The sequence below is a fragment of the Coloeus monedula genome (assembly GCF_965178545.1).
Source record: "Coloeus monedula genome assembly, chromosome: 4".
Classification (NCBI taxonomy): Eukaryota; Metazoa; Chordata; class Aves; order Passeriformes; family Corvidae; genus Coloeus; species Coloeus monedula.
In genome coordinates this window covers 54020728-54038733 of record NC_138784.1, presented here as the reverse complement: position 1 = coordinate 54038733, position 18006 = coordinate 54020728, and the positions used below count along the sequence as shown (strand labels likewise).

Here is an 18006-nt window from a genome sequence, read left to right as displayed (position 1 = left end):
AAAATGTTCTTATTTTCTCTCTTCTACACATTAATAACTGAAAGTTATTTGAGGAACTGTAAAAAGTTCACAAGCAAATACCATACTGCTTTATACCTAAGAACCTTCTTAATTTTAATGACCTCATGAATAATTGAATGAGTTAGGGAAACAATTTGGTGGATGGCATTGCTAAACCCACAACATGCATTAGTCAAGCACAGAAGATATCTTCACACGTTTTGCTCTCAGAAAACACCGTGGCAAAAATGAAGCTTCTAGACTGTAGCTAGTTAGTTTCTCTGCAAAGTATTCCTACCATTGAACAGAAAACAATAAGCTTTCAGACATACTTTAACATTTTTTTTAAAGAATCACATTTAAGTACCAGTGATAGAGCTAGTCAGATTTTCATTAGGTTTGCTTCTAGAGCTCTGGCAGAATGTACCCTTGTAATTGCATAGGAATTAAAAAAAAAAAAAAAAAAAAAAAAAAAAGAAGAGGACATAAAGGCAAAAATTCTTCAATCAAGTCTTATCTTCAGACTGTAAGCACATGCAACTGCAGACCTCCTAGGACTTTCACAGTCATTTATGCAACACAGAAATACTGAAATGACTTCAAATTGGTTTTGGAAGGAGCAACAGCAAATCTTCCCCTGGCTCTCTGCCATGCCACTGTATTTCACAGTTTGCTGCTGTTCTGTCACTGTATCTCTCCAGTTTAAGTCATGCATTTATTTCCTGCTCTGAAGTGATCAAAGCTTTCCCGTGTAAGACAGAACATTATAATTGCCAATTTCAAAGGGTTTTAGGAAGTTGCTTCATATATTTGAAATCATTAGCAACAGACTTAGTGCTCATCTAGTGAAATATCTTCTAAGTCTTACACAAGCATTAATTAATTACAGGTTTGACTAAGCCTTTAAGGTCTTGCCTGTACTGGGAGCAGAGTAATATGCTTCACCTCAGCAGAAAGCCTTGGAGGTACAGGGCTTTAGGGAAGCTCAGTGACTCACCAGGAAAACGCATGTGTTGTCTCTATGCCATCTAAGCATTTGATTTGCTACAAAAAGGAGCACATGCTGTATTTTCTTCCAGGGCACTGCAGCAGTTGCTCACTCCATTGCCATACCTGCCTGTGGCAGAAAACCTCCTGCTATTCCAACAGGGGGGTCCAACAGGGGTGATGCAAATGCACACATTTTTTACACAGACAAACGGTACAGCTACACACTTTTCTGGGAGAGTTACAATCCACTTTTGTATCTAACTGGTTCACCTTCTGCAACACAAAAAAATCAGCAACTGGTCAAAGACTGAAAGATACAAAGACTTCATGGGTGCAGGGTAAGCAGGTGACCATTCAGAGATGCCCAGAAGACCTAGATAAGCACTAGATGGACCAGACCAGGAGATAGAGCAGCATTCTTCATCAGGTTTCAAAACTACAGGAGACAATAGAAATCCTGGTGTGTTTTACATTGGATAGCAGGACTGGAATCCCATGTATCACTCCTTTTATGACAGACATAACCCAGTATGGTCCAACTGCTGACTCAAGGCTTTAAACCAACCTACAGAACGTATTTTCTTGCCCACTGCCCATCACAGACAGAGAGGCGCTTCCACCAGTACAGGCTGCCAAATGCACATTTGTGTCCATCCCAGCAGAGAGATCCCTACTGCAGCCACAGAGTGACAGTGTTGTGGGGGTGTAGCAGGAGAAGGTGGTAGGAAGCCACAGCAGAAGACGGAGACCAGGGATTTGCTGCTCACACACAGCAGCAGCTGCTGCTCTGGAGCAGGGTAGCAGGGGTGCAGTGAAGAAGAGGGGGCAAAAATCTAGTCTAGCACCTGGAAATGCTGCACTGAACCACCTTATCCCACTCATTGGACTGGATATTTAGGTTTTCTATTTCAATCTACAATTCCCATCTTCAGCCTGGTACAGATTAACAGTGTTGCCCATCCTCAACTGCTGTGCTCTGTCATACTGTGGATCATACTGCACTCCACAGCTGTGGTTCAAACCCCGGTACAGGGGAAAGGTTTAGGATTGTCACCTCCTGCTCCTTTGGCAAACGTTGTATTATTAGGTGATGATGGGAAGTGTCCAGTATTAGCATTGTATAGCTGGCTTAGGGGTAGTAAGATCAACAATTCTGAACTTCCCAAGTCTAGCCATCTAAACAAGATGTTTCAGCATAGTTATGTCCAATATGTGGCCCTGAGAGGCATGTCCCAGTTAGTTATTTTTTCACACTTTTTTATCTACATTGATCTTTATTTTACCAGCCAAGCTTGCATGTCCCAGTACAGGGCATGCTGGCTGTTGTGTCTCCCAGTCTATGCACACCCAGCATTCTGAGTTCCACTAAAAGAGGATGAAACCCCTTTGATTTAATCATACTCTGAGCAGGTTGAATTTCCTGTTGCTTTCAAGGGAACAGCAGATTTCAGCGTTACATGTCTTTCAAAAAGCTCTTGCACATCCAAGGATTTCTTTAACTAATGAAGCAAACCATGCAAACCTGTACTATAGTTTTGTTCAAATGCACTCTTTACAATTGTGATGGAATGAGTAGATCATATTAGAAAAAGCTGATTAACTCATATTACCTTATTCACCAAAAACAGGACTAGATTTTCTGGTTGCTCCATATACATTTTCCTGTATTTCACTTGACTGCATGTAACCTGAAACTATTTTTTATGCATCACTGCCTTATTAGCTTTACCAGATTTAGATGAACCTGTCTTCTTCCATTCAGCAGGGCAATAAGGACATTTTTAATCTGCTCTAAATTGCACTTGCAAAACGTTTTACTATGACGAATCTCTTCTACAGTAAACACTTAAATAGTTGCAAAAGCTAATCGGATCATAAAAGATGTGCACGTATTCCTAACAACAGGGCATATCTGTTCCTTTTGTCATTTTTCATGGAATCATAGAATCTTTAAGGTTGGAAAAGACCTCTAAGTTCATCAAGTCCAACCACGAAGTCCACCACTTTATCATATCCCCAAGTGCCATCTCCACATGTTTTTTTAAGCACTTCCAGGAACAGTGACTCCACCACTACCCTGGGCAGCCTGTTTCAATGCCTGACCACCCCTTCAGTGAAGAATTTCTTTCTAGCATCTAATCTAAACCTCCTTTTTCATGAGTACAGCCACTGCTCAGACAAATCTTTAGAAGATTTTGTGTCACAATCTTATCACCTCACACAAAAAGTTTGGAACTTCCCATACAGACAAAGATGACTACTGCCACATCGAAACATACTTTGTCTGCTGATTTATGCATTACAAATCCCACAGTGGATAGCACAAACCAGAAAATACTGAAAAAAAGATTCAGATTAAAGGATATTTTTGCATAATCCTCAGGAATTTTTCATGGATCTATTTTTCACAAATGGATTAAAAGAAAAAATTCTAGTCTAAGTATTGCTGAATGAATTACGTCGAATGTAATACTGTCCTGATCTCTGGTCAAATACATATATATATTCTAAATACAGAAATATTTTATTTCTCTCATCAAGACATACCAAAAAATAAACCTTTGAAATTGATTAGGCAGCAGTGCAGAAAATAAAACTTGTAGAGAAAAAAAATAAGGAATTTCCATTTTTTTTACCCAGTGTTTTGCTCGTTCTAATACATATTGATTTATGTTTGTTTGATTTTTTACCACACAGATAAAGCAGTAAGCAAAACACAAATCCCTTTTTCTTCATCCCAAATAAAAGAGGAGGAAAATCAGGGAGAAATAATTGTATCAGATATGTATGAATTACACTTTAAAAGGAGTGCAGAAGCCAATCAATGAGAACCCTCACAAAGTTGGAGTAATTTTACATGAGTAAACTACCACATAACTGCCTGTGTCTTTGCAGAAATGTGCATGTAGTGAGAAATGGGGCTGACAGAGATGCCAAACCATTTATATGGGAATATGACAGGTGGACGTGGAGAGGTTTGATGAGAAATGGGCAGATGATCCAGAGAATACTTTTAGAATTCAGCCAGTGCAAAATTTGACACTGAAATAAAATGAATTGAAATCTCCTACAGTTGTATCAGGTGAGAGAGTGAGAACACTGCTAGCTAGTTCCCTAGGATTTTCAGTTGGCTAGTATTTTAACTCTACTACTAGCCCCTGAAGTCATACAACACAATTTCAAAACCCTTTCTTTAAAGGAGGTTTCTTACCTTGTACTTGTACGAGTAATCTTATTTTAAAAAGCAAGTGGTCAACAGCCCCAAAATACAATAAACAAACACAAAATGCAAGTTTTTAAGTGTCATGACTTTATATTGTATTTATGATATATATAGTCTCCTATTTATATATTTCTTTCTTTTTCTGTATGCATTTTGAAATGCTGAGGGGTACTTGAGATGCTAAGTGAGCACTCACTCCTTAGTACTTCAGCTTACAAATGCTCCAGTCCATCATGAGCAATGACTGGTTTATGTGGTTTTGGTGGGCAGCTGGCTGGCACAGCCAGCTACACACTGCTCAGTTTTCTTATTTAGCACAGTTTGTGCCATGCTACTCACTGACAGGAACTCCTAGATCACTGTCAGGGTTCTCTCCTGCTTCAGGTGCCACAGGCTTTCATAAAAAAACATAGTACTCTACAATTACAAAAAAAAATCAGGTTGGCTTTTTGCTCCCACTGTTAACATTGGACACACTTTTCAGAATTCCACTGTTGTAATGGTTAGGAACTTTCTTTGAATTTTCAGTATAAATTTGCACATTGCCAGTTTACAGTCATTTGGGTTTGTGTTAGCGCTATCCTAAAACTTAAAGAGGTCTTCTGAAACTTTTTCCTCTTGATGCTCATCCAGGATTTATTTGTGCACATAACCCAGAAGTAACTACTCTGATCTGTGGATCTACAGTGATACACAGGGTTTTTTTTTAACACAAACCCAAGGTGTGTTAGAAAAAAAACCCAACAAAACAATCCAAAGCAAGTTTTTCTGCAACATTGCAAGATACATGAAATGCAAAGGTGGTGACCAAAACTCAAAGTTAATAAAGAAGGAGGTAGGCACAGACCACACAAGACTTGCCCCAAACTCTGTGCAAATGACAGGCAGATGGGTTGTGTGGTGAGTGCACCAATTTAGAATGGCATGTTACAGACACCTAGCTGGAATGCTCTAAGAAGCTGGAAGAAGGCTCCTGGGCCTCCCAGGAAGTCCCAGCCTGACAAATTTGTTAGTTATCATACTTAGACATGGCTATCAGAATAAGAGTTACAAAAGGAAGTGACAGAAATAACTGGCATACACTTGGAACCAAATGACTTTTCTAAATGGCTAGAAATAGATCAAACCCAGTTGGTCAGTTTGGGGATAGAGCCAGAAGACAAATTGCCTGGAGTAATATTAGGTCCCTTTTATAAAGCCAGCTGTTACTCTGATCATTAGCTATTTAGTCTCAGCAAGCAGATGTTTTTCTTTTTGGGAACTTCTGCTGAAATCATGGAGTTCAGCATATAAAGCAATTGAAGAATCAAGTCTTTTTTTAAACGCTGATTTTAAAGGCTTCATTTTTCCTCAAAATATTTGCTTTAGCTTTCAAAAAGCTTTCAGTTTCTTCGGTATATGCTGCCCCTGCAGAACATTACAGATTCATCTTTTTTAAGGATCTGACAGCTTTGAAAAATAGCATTATTTTTGGAAAAATGTATTCTGAAGAATTATGATATAAACCAGTCTAAATCTCAATGAATTCAGTAAATCCTTCAATTTTCTTCAGGAAAATATTTCATTTGGTGTGGATAGCTTATCAAAAACCAAGAAAAAAATCTGTCCTCATTAAAGAGCTTACCATGACTTCCAAGAAAATTTTAAATGAGTCAGGAATTCTTTGTCACATTCTGTTAGGGAATTTACAGAACCATATCTTTCACTAAGATATATTTGATGTGATTTATTTTTATGCAACATCCTTAATTTACAGGATTTCGAACACCAATTTTTGTAACACGATTTTAACACGGAAAAAGTACTCTGGACATCTCTTATTTTGTCCTTTCCATGTCACCGTTTAACCACCTCTTCACTGCTTTACTCTTACCATATCTCAGCAAACAGATAAATCAGGCAGTGAAGATGGATACCTTTTCAAATGTTACCTACTTTGTATTTCAGCCTCCAGGTAATCCAATATTTAGCAGAAGTTTTTTGGCAATGAGGATGACAATTCACAGCCAAATTACTAATGGATATACTGCTCCCAAAAACTCTTAATAAAATCTCTCACTGCTCAGGTGAAGTCCTAGTATCTTCATAGAGAAATACAAATTGCTGAATGCTACCTGCACAGTAGGATCTTTAGTATTTCAATACCACAGAGAAAATTTCAAAGTAACTACATTCTTTATGTTTAGTGAAACATAAAGGGGAATAGGAAAAAACCAAACATGTCACCTTGTATGTCTAACTGGATGCTGTAAAAATCTAGACAAGGAAATAGTGCTTTTTATACGGCAAGTAGCCAAACCACATCTAGCCTATTTTTTAGCTGCTGAATCTGAAACTGTGGTGCAAAGGATGTATTTAATAGCCTTGACTTAGCAAAAAACTCAAGTGCAAGATGGCTTTAGCAGAATCATCCACCTGTCACACAACAGCAGTAGGCTCCAGAGCCCTGAAGTTCAGGCTGCTCCCCCATCTTTAGGTGATCTAAGCCGCTGAGTGCAGTAACAAGCAATTGGCTTGCCCAAATGGTACTCAGCTGACCAGGAGAGCTGATGTCAAATGCTGAATTGGTGGAAATATATTTGAGCTTTGCCCACCTTTGAGAGGTTAGTCTTTCAGAAGTGCAACCTAGAATTCCCTTCTTTAAATAAGTATCTGGAACTACTAAAGAAACAAGCAAAATCTGCTCAACCAGAGAAAATGCAGGGGTAGTGATTTATGCATTGTATCCAGCAAGTAGATAATGAAACAGGAGTAGGAGCAGTCCTAAGACCTCATATTTTCTATCTTGCTGTGGTATCTTACTAATTCAGAGTCCTTGCTTCAGAAGCCTGAAGTGGACAGTGAGAAAAAGGCAAACTTACATGCTGGAAAATTTTCTTGCAAACTCTCCCAGGTTCCATTTCCAGCTCCAAAAATTCCTGAAATAGATGTGGTTTCCAACTGCTTAGCAACCCTCTTTCAAGGTATTGTCCAGAATCCTCTCAAAATATTGTTCTAACAAAAATTTTAAAAATAAGCTAAATTGTTTCATATTACACAAGAAGTATGAAAAGTCTTCTCATTTGACAAAACCTAATGTTTGGAGACAGAAGATGGAGGTTCAAATCCCTTTATCTCAGACCAGTCCTTCTCTCTAGACTGTCTTGGTAAAATGCTTCAGTGACTGGGCTACAACATGAGAAGGTGGCACAGCCACCATCTTGTCCTTTGTCCCAAACAGGAGCAGCAGCAGCCAGATCATGATTCTGTCAGTATGTATTTAGGGAACCTTACTGACTTAAGGCTCAGGAATGTCATCTGAAAGGATATTTGGGTTTGGATCCAAGGAAACTTTGGACTTAAAGAGGCACTGAGATGCACACGATAAGGCCAGGTTAGGGCACATGCAGGAGAGAAACTATAGCTGCCTGAAAGCTTCCCTGGAAGCCATCAAAGTACGAGCTGAGTCTGGGAACCTTTTGATTAAAATTTTTTGTTCAAACACCTAAGTTCCACAGGCATCCTACTTTCATTGCCAAGGTTTCCTCATCAGATGTAGGATAGGACTTTCATCATCCTCGTGACTTTCACCACAATAATGATTTCTGAAATTAACTAACTCAAACAATAGCTCCTGGGGTCTTCAAATAGTAATGAAAAATACTGATTTGTAGGGCGAAATAGGCTACTTCCAGTGGATCAAAGGAAACCAAAGTCTCCTATGGGCAAGATGTAGAAGGCAATAGGAGCTTTTGAGAGGCATGCCTCATCTAGAATAAGCTGTGACACTTCACAGTGTCTGCTTTACTTAAAAAGTCTACTATTTCACCTCTATCAGATAGTACCACAATTACTAGCCAGTGACGCAAAGTAAGCAAAATAAACCCTCCCTTTGTTTCTAAAATCTCCAGTTATTTCCACTTTAGCCTCAAGACTGAACTGGTGGACCAACATCTAATTTCTATTTGTAATTTGTATTCAACAAGCAACCTGCACCATACCTTCCTACCAAAGTATTCTGCTGCCAACAGTTCCTCAACAATCTGCAGGAGCCAAGTCTCATTTATAGTCCCAGCCTCTTTGAAATATTTGCTATCTTTCATTTAGTGCATTTTGTTTATTTAATACTGTAAGTTCTTTTCTTCCTGTAGATTCATCTTTCTAATACAGAAGGCTTGACATGTATTCAAAAAGGTAACTTTTGTCTTTATGGGAAAAGAAGCTTATTGAATAGCCAAAGGATGTCTTGAACAGGAAAGCCACATAAATGGTGCACGAAGCTGTGAGAACTGAGCTGTTAAATGGGAGCTGGGGGCTCCGGAACTGCCACAGACTTCTAGGCCCTACGGGGAATACTGAGAAGCACAGCACATTTGAAGAGGAATTGAAATTGTCAGGGAAAGAACAGAATCTGTTCACCCTTAAATTCCTAATTAGAGATCTCATAGTGGGAAGTGGCCACTTAAATGATGAGCACTGAAAATCTAGGAAATAGCCTTCCTTAAGAAATGGGCAAGTGCCTATTTTAATAAATTAACATCTTAATTTACAAGACAGATTATAATTATAATGTTTTCAAATTACCATCTTATTTTTATATATAGTATTTAGTTTCTCTCCAGGAATTCAGAGAGAAGGGTAAATTCAGAGATGAAGTAAGGCCAAATGCAGTTTAGAAAACTCTCCTTATAAATTGTATTGATTCAATGTTGGAAGTTACATAACTATTTTAGATATGTCCTACAGACGACTAGTGCGCTGAGTAAATACTTGGCTACACTGACATTAATTTTAAAATGCTATTCATTTCATCACTTTTCATACCTGCTAGTATTTGAACCTAAAAGAAATCCATACTGTATATTTAGATTTTGATATATATAAATCTCTATGGTACAAAAATGCGTAACATATATATGGTCATAATATAGATGGTTAAAGTATAAAATAAATCAGTTCTAAAATTCTTATTTTTTTTTGTTTTAGCTCTTATGTTTTAGATATGGCAGGATTAAATTTCTCCATAGGAGCTATGTATCATCATCCATAGGAACATACAATCTTAAGTGTAAAATGTGCTCAAGCATTAGCAGTAGTATACATTACTATTACTGTGATGCAATTCAGTTTGAAGTGTGCCAAATAACTGGCCTACAAAAACATTGTCAAAATAAGAGGTTAGTGCAAAAAAGAAGGATCTGATCCCACAGTCCTCTAGCAGTCTAAGGGCTTACTGAGTCTAAACACATGGACATGAGAATGAACACACAGTGTGATTGGATGCTGTGCTTTAGATTCTCACTATTTTTAGTTGTGACCATCCAGTAAAGAGTGCAGAGAAGTTGCTTTCATGTTGATAGTGTGGTGCATGCTGCCTGACAGCTTGGAAATACTGTCCTGATATCAGCTGTATAAGAAAAACAAGAATATTTAGGGAACTGTTACCAGCTTTGTGCAAATAAAGTCATGGCACAGGGATGCCAGAAAAAAATTAAAAATGAGAGAGAGGTATTTTCTAGATAGTGAGAAATTAAACTGAGACACAACTAATTAAATTTATAGATTAATTAGTTGCATTTTGCAACACAAAAGCCTGGTTGAGGTCAGACAGTGATAGCAGTAAGATGCAGATCAGCTAATTCTAGAGAAATTTTTTACCTTATTTGGGGAAACTACCCATACATTTTTCTAGTGAGAGCATGGAATATTTTTAACTCTTGCCTAAATATTTACACTTCTTTGACTCAAATTTAACCACAATTACAGTGTAATTTGTTAAAACATGTTCCTTCTTCTATGAACATTTTCTTGCCTACACAGATTCATAAATAATCTACTTATTGAAAAGACTCCAGATATTATTTCCATAGGAACAATGCCACAAAAGGCACAAAAAGGGCACACCTCACTGACTTTCAGGTTACATGGAACACATCAGTAAGCCAGGGCAGATTTTCAAATATCTTCAGTCTGAGACATATACAGGCTGAAGATTACAGATTCGTAAATTTCTCATTTAAAATAAAAATGTAAAAATCCAAGTGAATTGTCCATGTAGGGTTGGGTTTTTTTCCCTTTAATCTTAGTAAAAGAAAAAACTCAATAGGAAATCTCTACATGGTAGTGCTCACAAACAATTGCATAGGATTTCTTATGAGCTCTTACTTGTGACTGAATAGCATCTCACTCCACAAGTTTCATTGAATGGCACTCACTGAGACTACTCACACAGTACCCTGCTCCATAAAAAATTACATCAGTACTTGATGTAATCAAGTTCCTTGGCTTCAGTAACACTGTGAAGGAAGGTGCTGTTCATAACTCAGCAGATAAGTTAGAACTAAGCTCCTAAGCATTTCTTCAGTTAGACAGAGAATGAACTGTTGCTGTCTTGCCATTCCCAGAAGAACTTTTTGCCTACATCTGCTCTAATAGTTTATTCCTCAGTGAGGGTGTCTTGGCTGCCTTTTCTTTTTTGGACACATATGAGACAGATTTCCCTGATGAATCTCCCAAAGTCAACAGCAAATATCCCAGTCAGATTTACTAGGAAGGACCACTTAAAAAGCTCTGTACCAGACCACCTGAGGTCTGGTACGTTTTTTGAAACTGCAAGCAAATGAGGCTGGGATCTACACATTGCCTAGCCTCACACTAATAAGCATAGGCTCCACAGAGGCAGACTGCCATGCTCTCCAGCACCAATTCGTTCACAGAGCTGTGGGTCTGGTTTCTTCTGCACCAGAAATATTTAATGGTAAGAGCCAGATAGTCCCATCCAGTTCTTCTCTCTCACCAAACCCCTGGAACCATACATTGGTGGTATGCAATAATTGATATTATTTTTTATGAAAAAAACCCCAAACAAACAAAAACCACAGAAGAAAATAATATCAGGATTCTGACTAAGTATTTGTTTCTATGAACTAATGCTATCAGATTATAGCATATTTGTTATGGAGAGGTACTCAAACAGGAACACATTCAAATCAAATCTGACTAAATCTATCTAATAGCTTGTACAGGGTATTCATTCTTGGGAACAATCATACTGTTGAACACACTGAGAAGTCTAGCCCATGAGTCTTCAGAATGATGCACCATTGAGACCAAATCAATCCATCACATCTAGAAAGGGGGTCCTCTTCAGGTCAGGTTTGAAAACAACAGTGTATCAGTCTAGAGAAACAAAAAGTAGATGCACTTACACCTTATGTATGAGTAGAAAATCTTTTCCCATCCTGTCAGATCTTGTAAATTCATGAATATAACATCCATACGCACAACAAGTACCTAAACACTACATTATATAAAACCAGCTTACTTCTAGTAAGATGCTAGATGAAATTATTTAAAACAAAACAAAACAAAAGGTTACAGAAGTTATGTTTGTCTTTCATTGATTCCAATGTAGTAGGATCACCTGAATAGGGAAGTTCTTTCCAAAACTGAATAGAGTTGTATTACATTATGATCATATCATTGTATACTTGATCTGTTCTCAACCATTTTCATATACCTCCACACAAATGTAAAAACACCTGCTAATTTTTTTCCTTTAAATAGTCTCGGGAGCACATCTGATTTTAGGAAACAGGTTGGCAATGTAAGAAAGACATTATGAAAACTTATCAAAAGTTTTATAATAGGCCATTCTTTGCCATAGTACAAGAAAATTATTAGAAGTAAGAGAATTGTAGTAAACACCCTATTTTTAAGAATAGGTTAGTTCAAAAGTGACATTAAAATGTTATTAATGCCCTTACAAAGATCACACGTTTTAACTGAAGGTCAGTTACATTCATCACGTATATAGCTGAATCATTCCACAGTATTTTCTGAAAAGAGGCAAAATTACTTTTCCCCATAAAATTTTAAAAAGTAGTTTTCTCTAACTAGCAGAACTTGGTACGAAATTGCTTTCACTGCGAGTAACCTAACCCCGATCTTTGTTTATAGAGCTGCATGGTTTCAGAAGCAGCACCACCTATTGGGTGACGAATGTAGGTTAGTGACTACTTTGTCACCACAGACCTATTGTAAGACTGGTTTTGTACACATGGAGGTGAGGCTCCCAAGTTCCTCATACTGAAATACAAGCAGCCAACTGGTATTTTCTAGTGATCTATTTGATAAAAGCTTATAAATTCAAACCGATTATCCAACAAGATATGAACCCTACCACGTAAGCTGCTAGAATTTATTTGACGACGTACTGAAGAGAGCACTTCTAACAGCATCAAGTGACTCACGGTGGTTATAATAAACATCGTCTCGTGTAACAGGGCACTGCATGATTTGTAGAATGCACTCCAGTTGCACAGGTCTGCATGAGCTGAAAATGAATTTAGTTATGTAAGCAGTCCTACTAAATCTATATATGAATCCATATTCTGTATGTGGGGTCCCACGTGAATAAACGACTGGTATTTTGCATGGTCTAGGGTAACCACTGACGTTACCCGTTCGGGGAGAACGAATCCTTTTATGAAGTGAAATTTTGCACCATCCCCTTCTCTTCGGAACAGCTCATGCGAGAGCCTAAAGTAACATCTCACATCCCATGTCCCCAAAGAAGCTCGGTATCAGCATTGCCGGGCACGGATTTTCTCTCTCCCCCTGTCACCGGCCCACACCCGGTCCCTCCCCCGCGGGTGCAGGCAGCCCAGCGGGGCCGGACCCCTGAGAGGGCTTGGCGGGGCGCGCTGGGGGAGCAGAAAGGCAAGGTGGGCTGGCGAGCCCCGCCCGGAGCAGCCCGCCGGTGCCGGGGGTGGCGTGGGGTACCGCGCATCCTCGGAGGCCGGCGGCTGAGGTAAAAAGGGTAGGAGAAACGCTCCCACCCGTGGTGTTGACAGCGTGTTTTCGCGGTGTGGAACAGACAGGGACTGCGCCTGCAATACCTAAGCAAAAGGGATCAGAGAGACCAAAACCCACCGGAGCCCGGGGAGAAAAGTTGTTCCGAAGCCCGAAGATGAATTCATGCAGAGATCACTCACCCACTCTGAGGATACAGATGAGCTGGATGCAGGCAACCAAGCGCCCGAGAATGAGCATGTCCAAATCGTTCCTCGCCTCCTTCCGACTGCCTGCCTGCCTGTCCGGCTGTCTCAGCCTCCTGCCCGCCCGCCTGCCTCCGCGGGCTGCTGCACCTCTTCCCCGCGGGAATCCGGCTCCGCGCCGCGGCCGCGCCCGGCGGCCGCCCCCACGCCGCGGGCGGGCGGGATCAGCGGCGCTGGGAGCTGCGGGGCCGCGGCTCCGCTCAGCGCATGGCGGGGGCTGCGAGTGCCTGCGGGGGAGCGCGGTGTGCCCGGGCGGGTGCGTGTACGCGGGTGTCCGCTTGATGTGTCTGTCGCGAGTGTGTGCACGTACCGTGTGTGTGTGTGCCGTGTGTGTGCCGTGTGTGTGTGTGCGTGTGTGTGTGCCGTGTATGTGTGTGCGCGCGGGGGGGCGGAGACCGCGCTCGGCTGGGCGGGCGCGCACGTGTGCGCGCGTGTGCGAGTGTGTGTGTGAGGGTGTGCGTGAGGGGGCTGCGTGTGTGTGTGTGAGGGTGTGCGTGAGGGGGCTGCGTGTGTGTGTGTGAGGGTGTGCGTGAGGGGGCTGCGTGTGTGTGTGTGAGGGTGTGCGTGAGGGGGCTGCGTGTGTGTGTGTGAGGGTGTGCGTGAGGGGGCTGCGTGTGTGTGTGTGAGGGTGTGCGTGAGGGGGCTGCGTGTGTGTGTGTGAGGGTGTGCGTGGGAGTGTGGATGTGGCTGAGGGGGTGCGGGGGTGGGGGATGCGGGGGGCGGGGGCGTTGTGCGCGGCGAGTGCGGTGGCGCGCATCCGCGGGCGGGAGGAGCAGACCCCCCCCCGCCCCTCCCAAAAGGCAGGAGGGAGTGAACAGGGGCCTGGGGACCGAGAGGGGTTCACGCCGCCGCGGGCAGAGCGTGGCCCCGGGGTCGAGGACTGGGACGCAGCTCCGGCGTTGGCGGGGGGGGGAGCGGCCCCCCAGACACCGCCAGCCTCCCCTCGGCGTGGGAAGAAAAGTTTATTTCGAGGCGGAGAAGGGGAGGGGGCTGTCGGGTTCTCCGAGGTCAGCGAGGTGCGCGGCCGGGCAATGCGACCTGGGGCACGCGGAGCCCGCGGCCAGGGGAAGGGCCCCGTCTGGAAGCGATCGCCCCGGGCCAGCGCCCTGCCGTGGGTCGGGGCCCGGTTGCGGGCGCGCACCGCGATGGGGGCAGTCGTGGGAACGGGCGCGGGGCACCGGCGACGCTGGGAGCGCAGCCGCCTCTAAGGAGGTGCCATTTGCCGGCTGCTCCCTGCCCCGGGAACCGGAGGAGTTGCGTGTTCCCTGGGAACTGGAGTGGCAGCGGGGGAAGGGGCTGGAGCCGCGGAATATAATTATCCGACGGAGAAGTGGGTCAGGGCGCAGGCACTGGCACCGTTTCTGCGGGAAGTCAAAAGAAGACCAGAAAAAAAGAAAGCAAAACCCACCCAAACCACCCAAATCAGAAGTGAAAAATGAAGGCGAACAAACACCAGGTCCCGCGTATTCGCAAGTGCGGGGCGGCGGGGCGGACACCGGGCCGGGGGGATGCAGAGCAGCACGCGTGGGCCCGGTGCGGGGCCCCGACTGAACTCCCCCTGCCCTGAGCGCACCCCGACCCGGTGGGAGTGGGCATCCTGCCCTCTGGGCAGCGCCTGCCTTCCCACGCCGAGCTGAGCCCTCATGGGAAAAGATAAGTGGGGGCTGGAAACACCCCTGACAAACGTAAGAGATTTTGGGAGCGTTGGATGGTACACACGGTCCTCGGCTTCATCCCAGGCTCGCCGAAGTGCAGCCCAGGAGCCGTGTGAATGGTCCCTGTGTTTGTGATACTCTTTGCATCCGAGTGAAACGGTCTATTCTGCACGGATGTGATGTGACTTTTAATGGTGGGCAACTTAAGTGTAAAAACACTTGGTGCTTTATAGATACCCTGCTCTACTGAGCCTCTCAGTCTTCAGGCACAGGAGCTGCATCTGCAGTTTCTCATTCAAAGAAAGCAAAAACCCCTCCTGTGTGTTTCTCATTTCAATGTCCTCCTGCTTTACCTGGCTGTTCAGGATGTTATGAGCTATCTTGACACTAAGCAAAATAGAAATTCCAGAGTGAACAAAAGTCAGAGGAGAGAGTGCCAAGATGCTCAAGCAGTCAATTGTATTTGGAAAGCAGACTGTAGATATGTCTTCTCATGCAAGGTCAGCATCTTTCAGGGTACTACAGAGTTTAAATACAATAGAGGTTGGTTCATTAGGAGAAAGCTTAACTTGAGTGACAGTTCTTGTTAAATGGACTTTTGGTATCATGGGAAGAAACAAGCTCCGTATGCTGAGCTTCACTAATAAAAAACTATTTTAGGATTATCCTAAGGGGAAATGTTAAAGATTTTCGTCAGCTGATTTTCATGTTATTAAAAGAACCTAAATACCAGGAAAAAATGATTGTGATTTCCAAACCCATGCACAGACAAGCATGCACAAACACACTGATACACATATGGAAGACAAGATACTAATACAAATAGTTAATATATTTGTGTTATATTAACTAATATGGCTTAGTTTCTCAGTAGGAATGAGAATAATACAATATTTCATAGGAGTATGTGTAGGTATTACTGTAACATACGGAGGTATCATTGTAATGTACAGTGTAAAGCCAGAGCCTGCAATGATACCTGACTCTCAGGCTGTACCTCTGCTTGGCTTTCCTCTCGACATGATAGGTAGACGTAACTCAGTTGTGTTGCTTCTAAGTACACATGAGCTTGCAACAACTTCCAGGCTTCCCCTCTATCTGTGTTGGAACCAGCTTTTGAGCAGTTTGGTGACTTTCTAATCTCCAGGTGCTCAGCTGTGGCCAAAGGTTTGTGTCTGTCTGAAAAGACTAAAGGACCTCCTCTTAACAGCTGCTAACCTCATTAACTGCCCCAGGTACATGCTGGAAAAGCTTTAGATAGGTCACTGTATTCCTTTCTTACAGGGTTTCTTTAATAATTCCTTTTTATTTGTGCCACGAATAAGTTACCCATTTTGAACACATCCACATTGAAGGGTGAGCACAGCATTCACAGAGGGGACTATTATTTCCTAGTTTTCCATGGTAGTTACTACACAGGGAGACTCTGGACTGACATGGCCATTATACTGATAGTTAACTTTCACTTTCAGTAGGTAATACACTATAATATTTTACAAGGTGAATGATTAACATTTAAGACAGATGACCAGTGAATGTGTTAAGACTCTCCTTCATTTCAAACCTTTACATCAAAAATGTAGTCTCCTTAAAACATGGCCACAGATGCCTACACTAAGCAACTCATCTGCTTTTTATTGCCTATAATATAGAGATAATTAGGATGGATTAGAAGGTTCATCTCTGGCCTTTCAGTGAATACGCATAGCTGGTCAGAATAAGAATTAAATTATAATATCTTGGTGTGATAATACTTTACAGCTGCTTTGAATAGGTGTCAGTTTAGAAAAGACACAGGACAGAGGCCAAGTGCTACAATTCCCTCCTGGTTCTTGAACTGAGGAGTGGCGGGGGAGAAAGCTTTCTGTGGTATAGGAAACACTTGGCTGTGACAGCATGACACTTCATCTTTGCCTTCAGCAAAGATGTTCCTGATGTTTTAGCTTGTACTGTGACAAGCCAAGTTCACAGCAATTAATTCGGAAGTAAACAAATGTGTAAAGAAAACAATTCACTAGCTCAAATCATGATTTGTATTACTGCTTCCTCTCTCTTCTGTATGAAGAACATGAGACAGGAGCAAGCAGATGTGAAATGGACTTGTAGTTAACATTTCAGATTTCTGTTTCTTTAAAGCTTACTACTCCTGTTGATGACTTCTCAATGAAAATATGGCTTACTTTCCTCACTATACTGTATAGTAAATATTTTGTGGATTTGCATAAAGCTTTTTTTTCAGTACACGATATTTCTACTTGTACTTTTATGAATCATTAGCAAATCTTGATGAGAAACTGGTCCCTGTTTAGTTACTGTTTAAAACTTTTCTCCTTTTGAAAAGCCTTTCCTTTTGTTTTAAAATTTCTTTTATGTTCAGCTTACTTTTCCCACCTGATGTTAAATATTTTCCTCAAATCTGCTCTTTTTATCAATTGCAACATTTTTTATCAGTCTAAATGAACTTTTTCTCAGTGTTGATACTGTATTTCCCTTTGTATTGTGACAACCTTGTTAATTTCCAGGGTGATTCATTCCATGGTTCTGTGAGCTTTTAATTTTTTTCTAGCTTTGAGTGCTTAATGGGTTTTTTTTCCACAATAATGTCAAATTCTTGTGGCATTTATCTTCTCTTGTTTTCATTTTCAATGTATTTCATATTTGTCAAATCCATTTTTGGGTTTACATGCAGCTCTTTTCTCTTTTCTTTTCTTTTCTTTTCTTTTCTTTTCTTTTCTTTTCTTTTCTTTTCTTTTCTTTTCTTTTCTTTTCTTTTCTTTTCTTTTCTTTTCTTTTCTTTTCTTTTCTTTTCTTTTCTTTTCTTTTCTTTTCTTTTCTTTTCTTTTCTTTTCTTTTCTTTTCTTCTCTCTTTCCTTTCCCTTGCCCTTCCCTTTCCTTCACTACACCACCAGTATGTCTTGATATGTATGGTACAGTAGAATTTTGTGGGCTTCCATCTTTAGTTTCTAGTTTGCTGGACAAATCCACATGTAAACCCAAAACATTTAAAAGGTGTGTACAAAACACATGTCGTCCTGGCAATCACTGTCACTACCATCATTAGGAATATCGTTCAGATACATCATACAAAACCCAAATACAT

The 18006-nt window shown here is 41.5% G+C and overlaps 1 protein-coding gene across 1 annotated transcript in view; it reads right to left on the bottom strand.

Moving 5' to 3' along the window:
* PTPRZ1 (protein tyrosine phosphatase receptor type Z1) overlaps positions 1-13246 on the bottom strand; it is a gene marked incomplete at both ends in the record, with an annotated part of 129668 nt that extends 116422 nt beyond the window's left edge. Inside the window, one exon of the mRNA XM_082280542.1 lies at positions 13189-13246. Coding sequence (XP_082136668.1) covers positions 13189-13246 — 58 coding nt within the window. The remainder of the gene's footprint in view (positions 1-13188) is intronic.
* Between the last annotated feature and the right edge of the window lie 4760 nt (positions 13247-18006).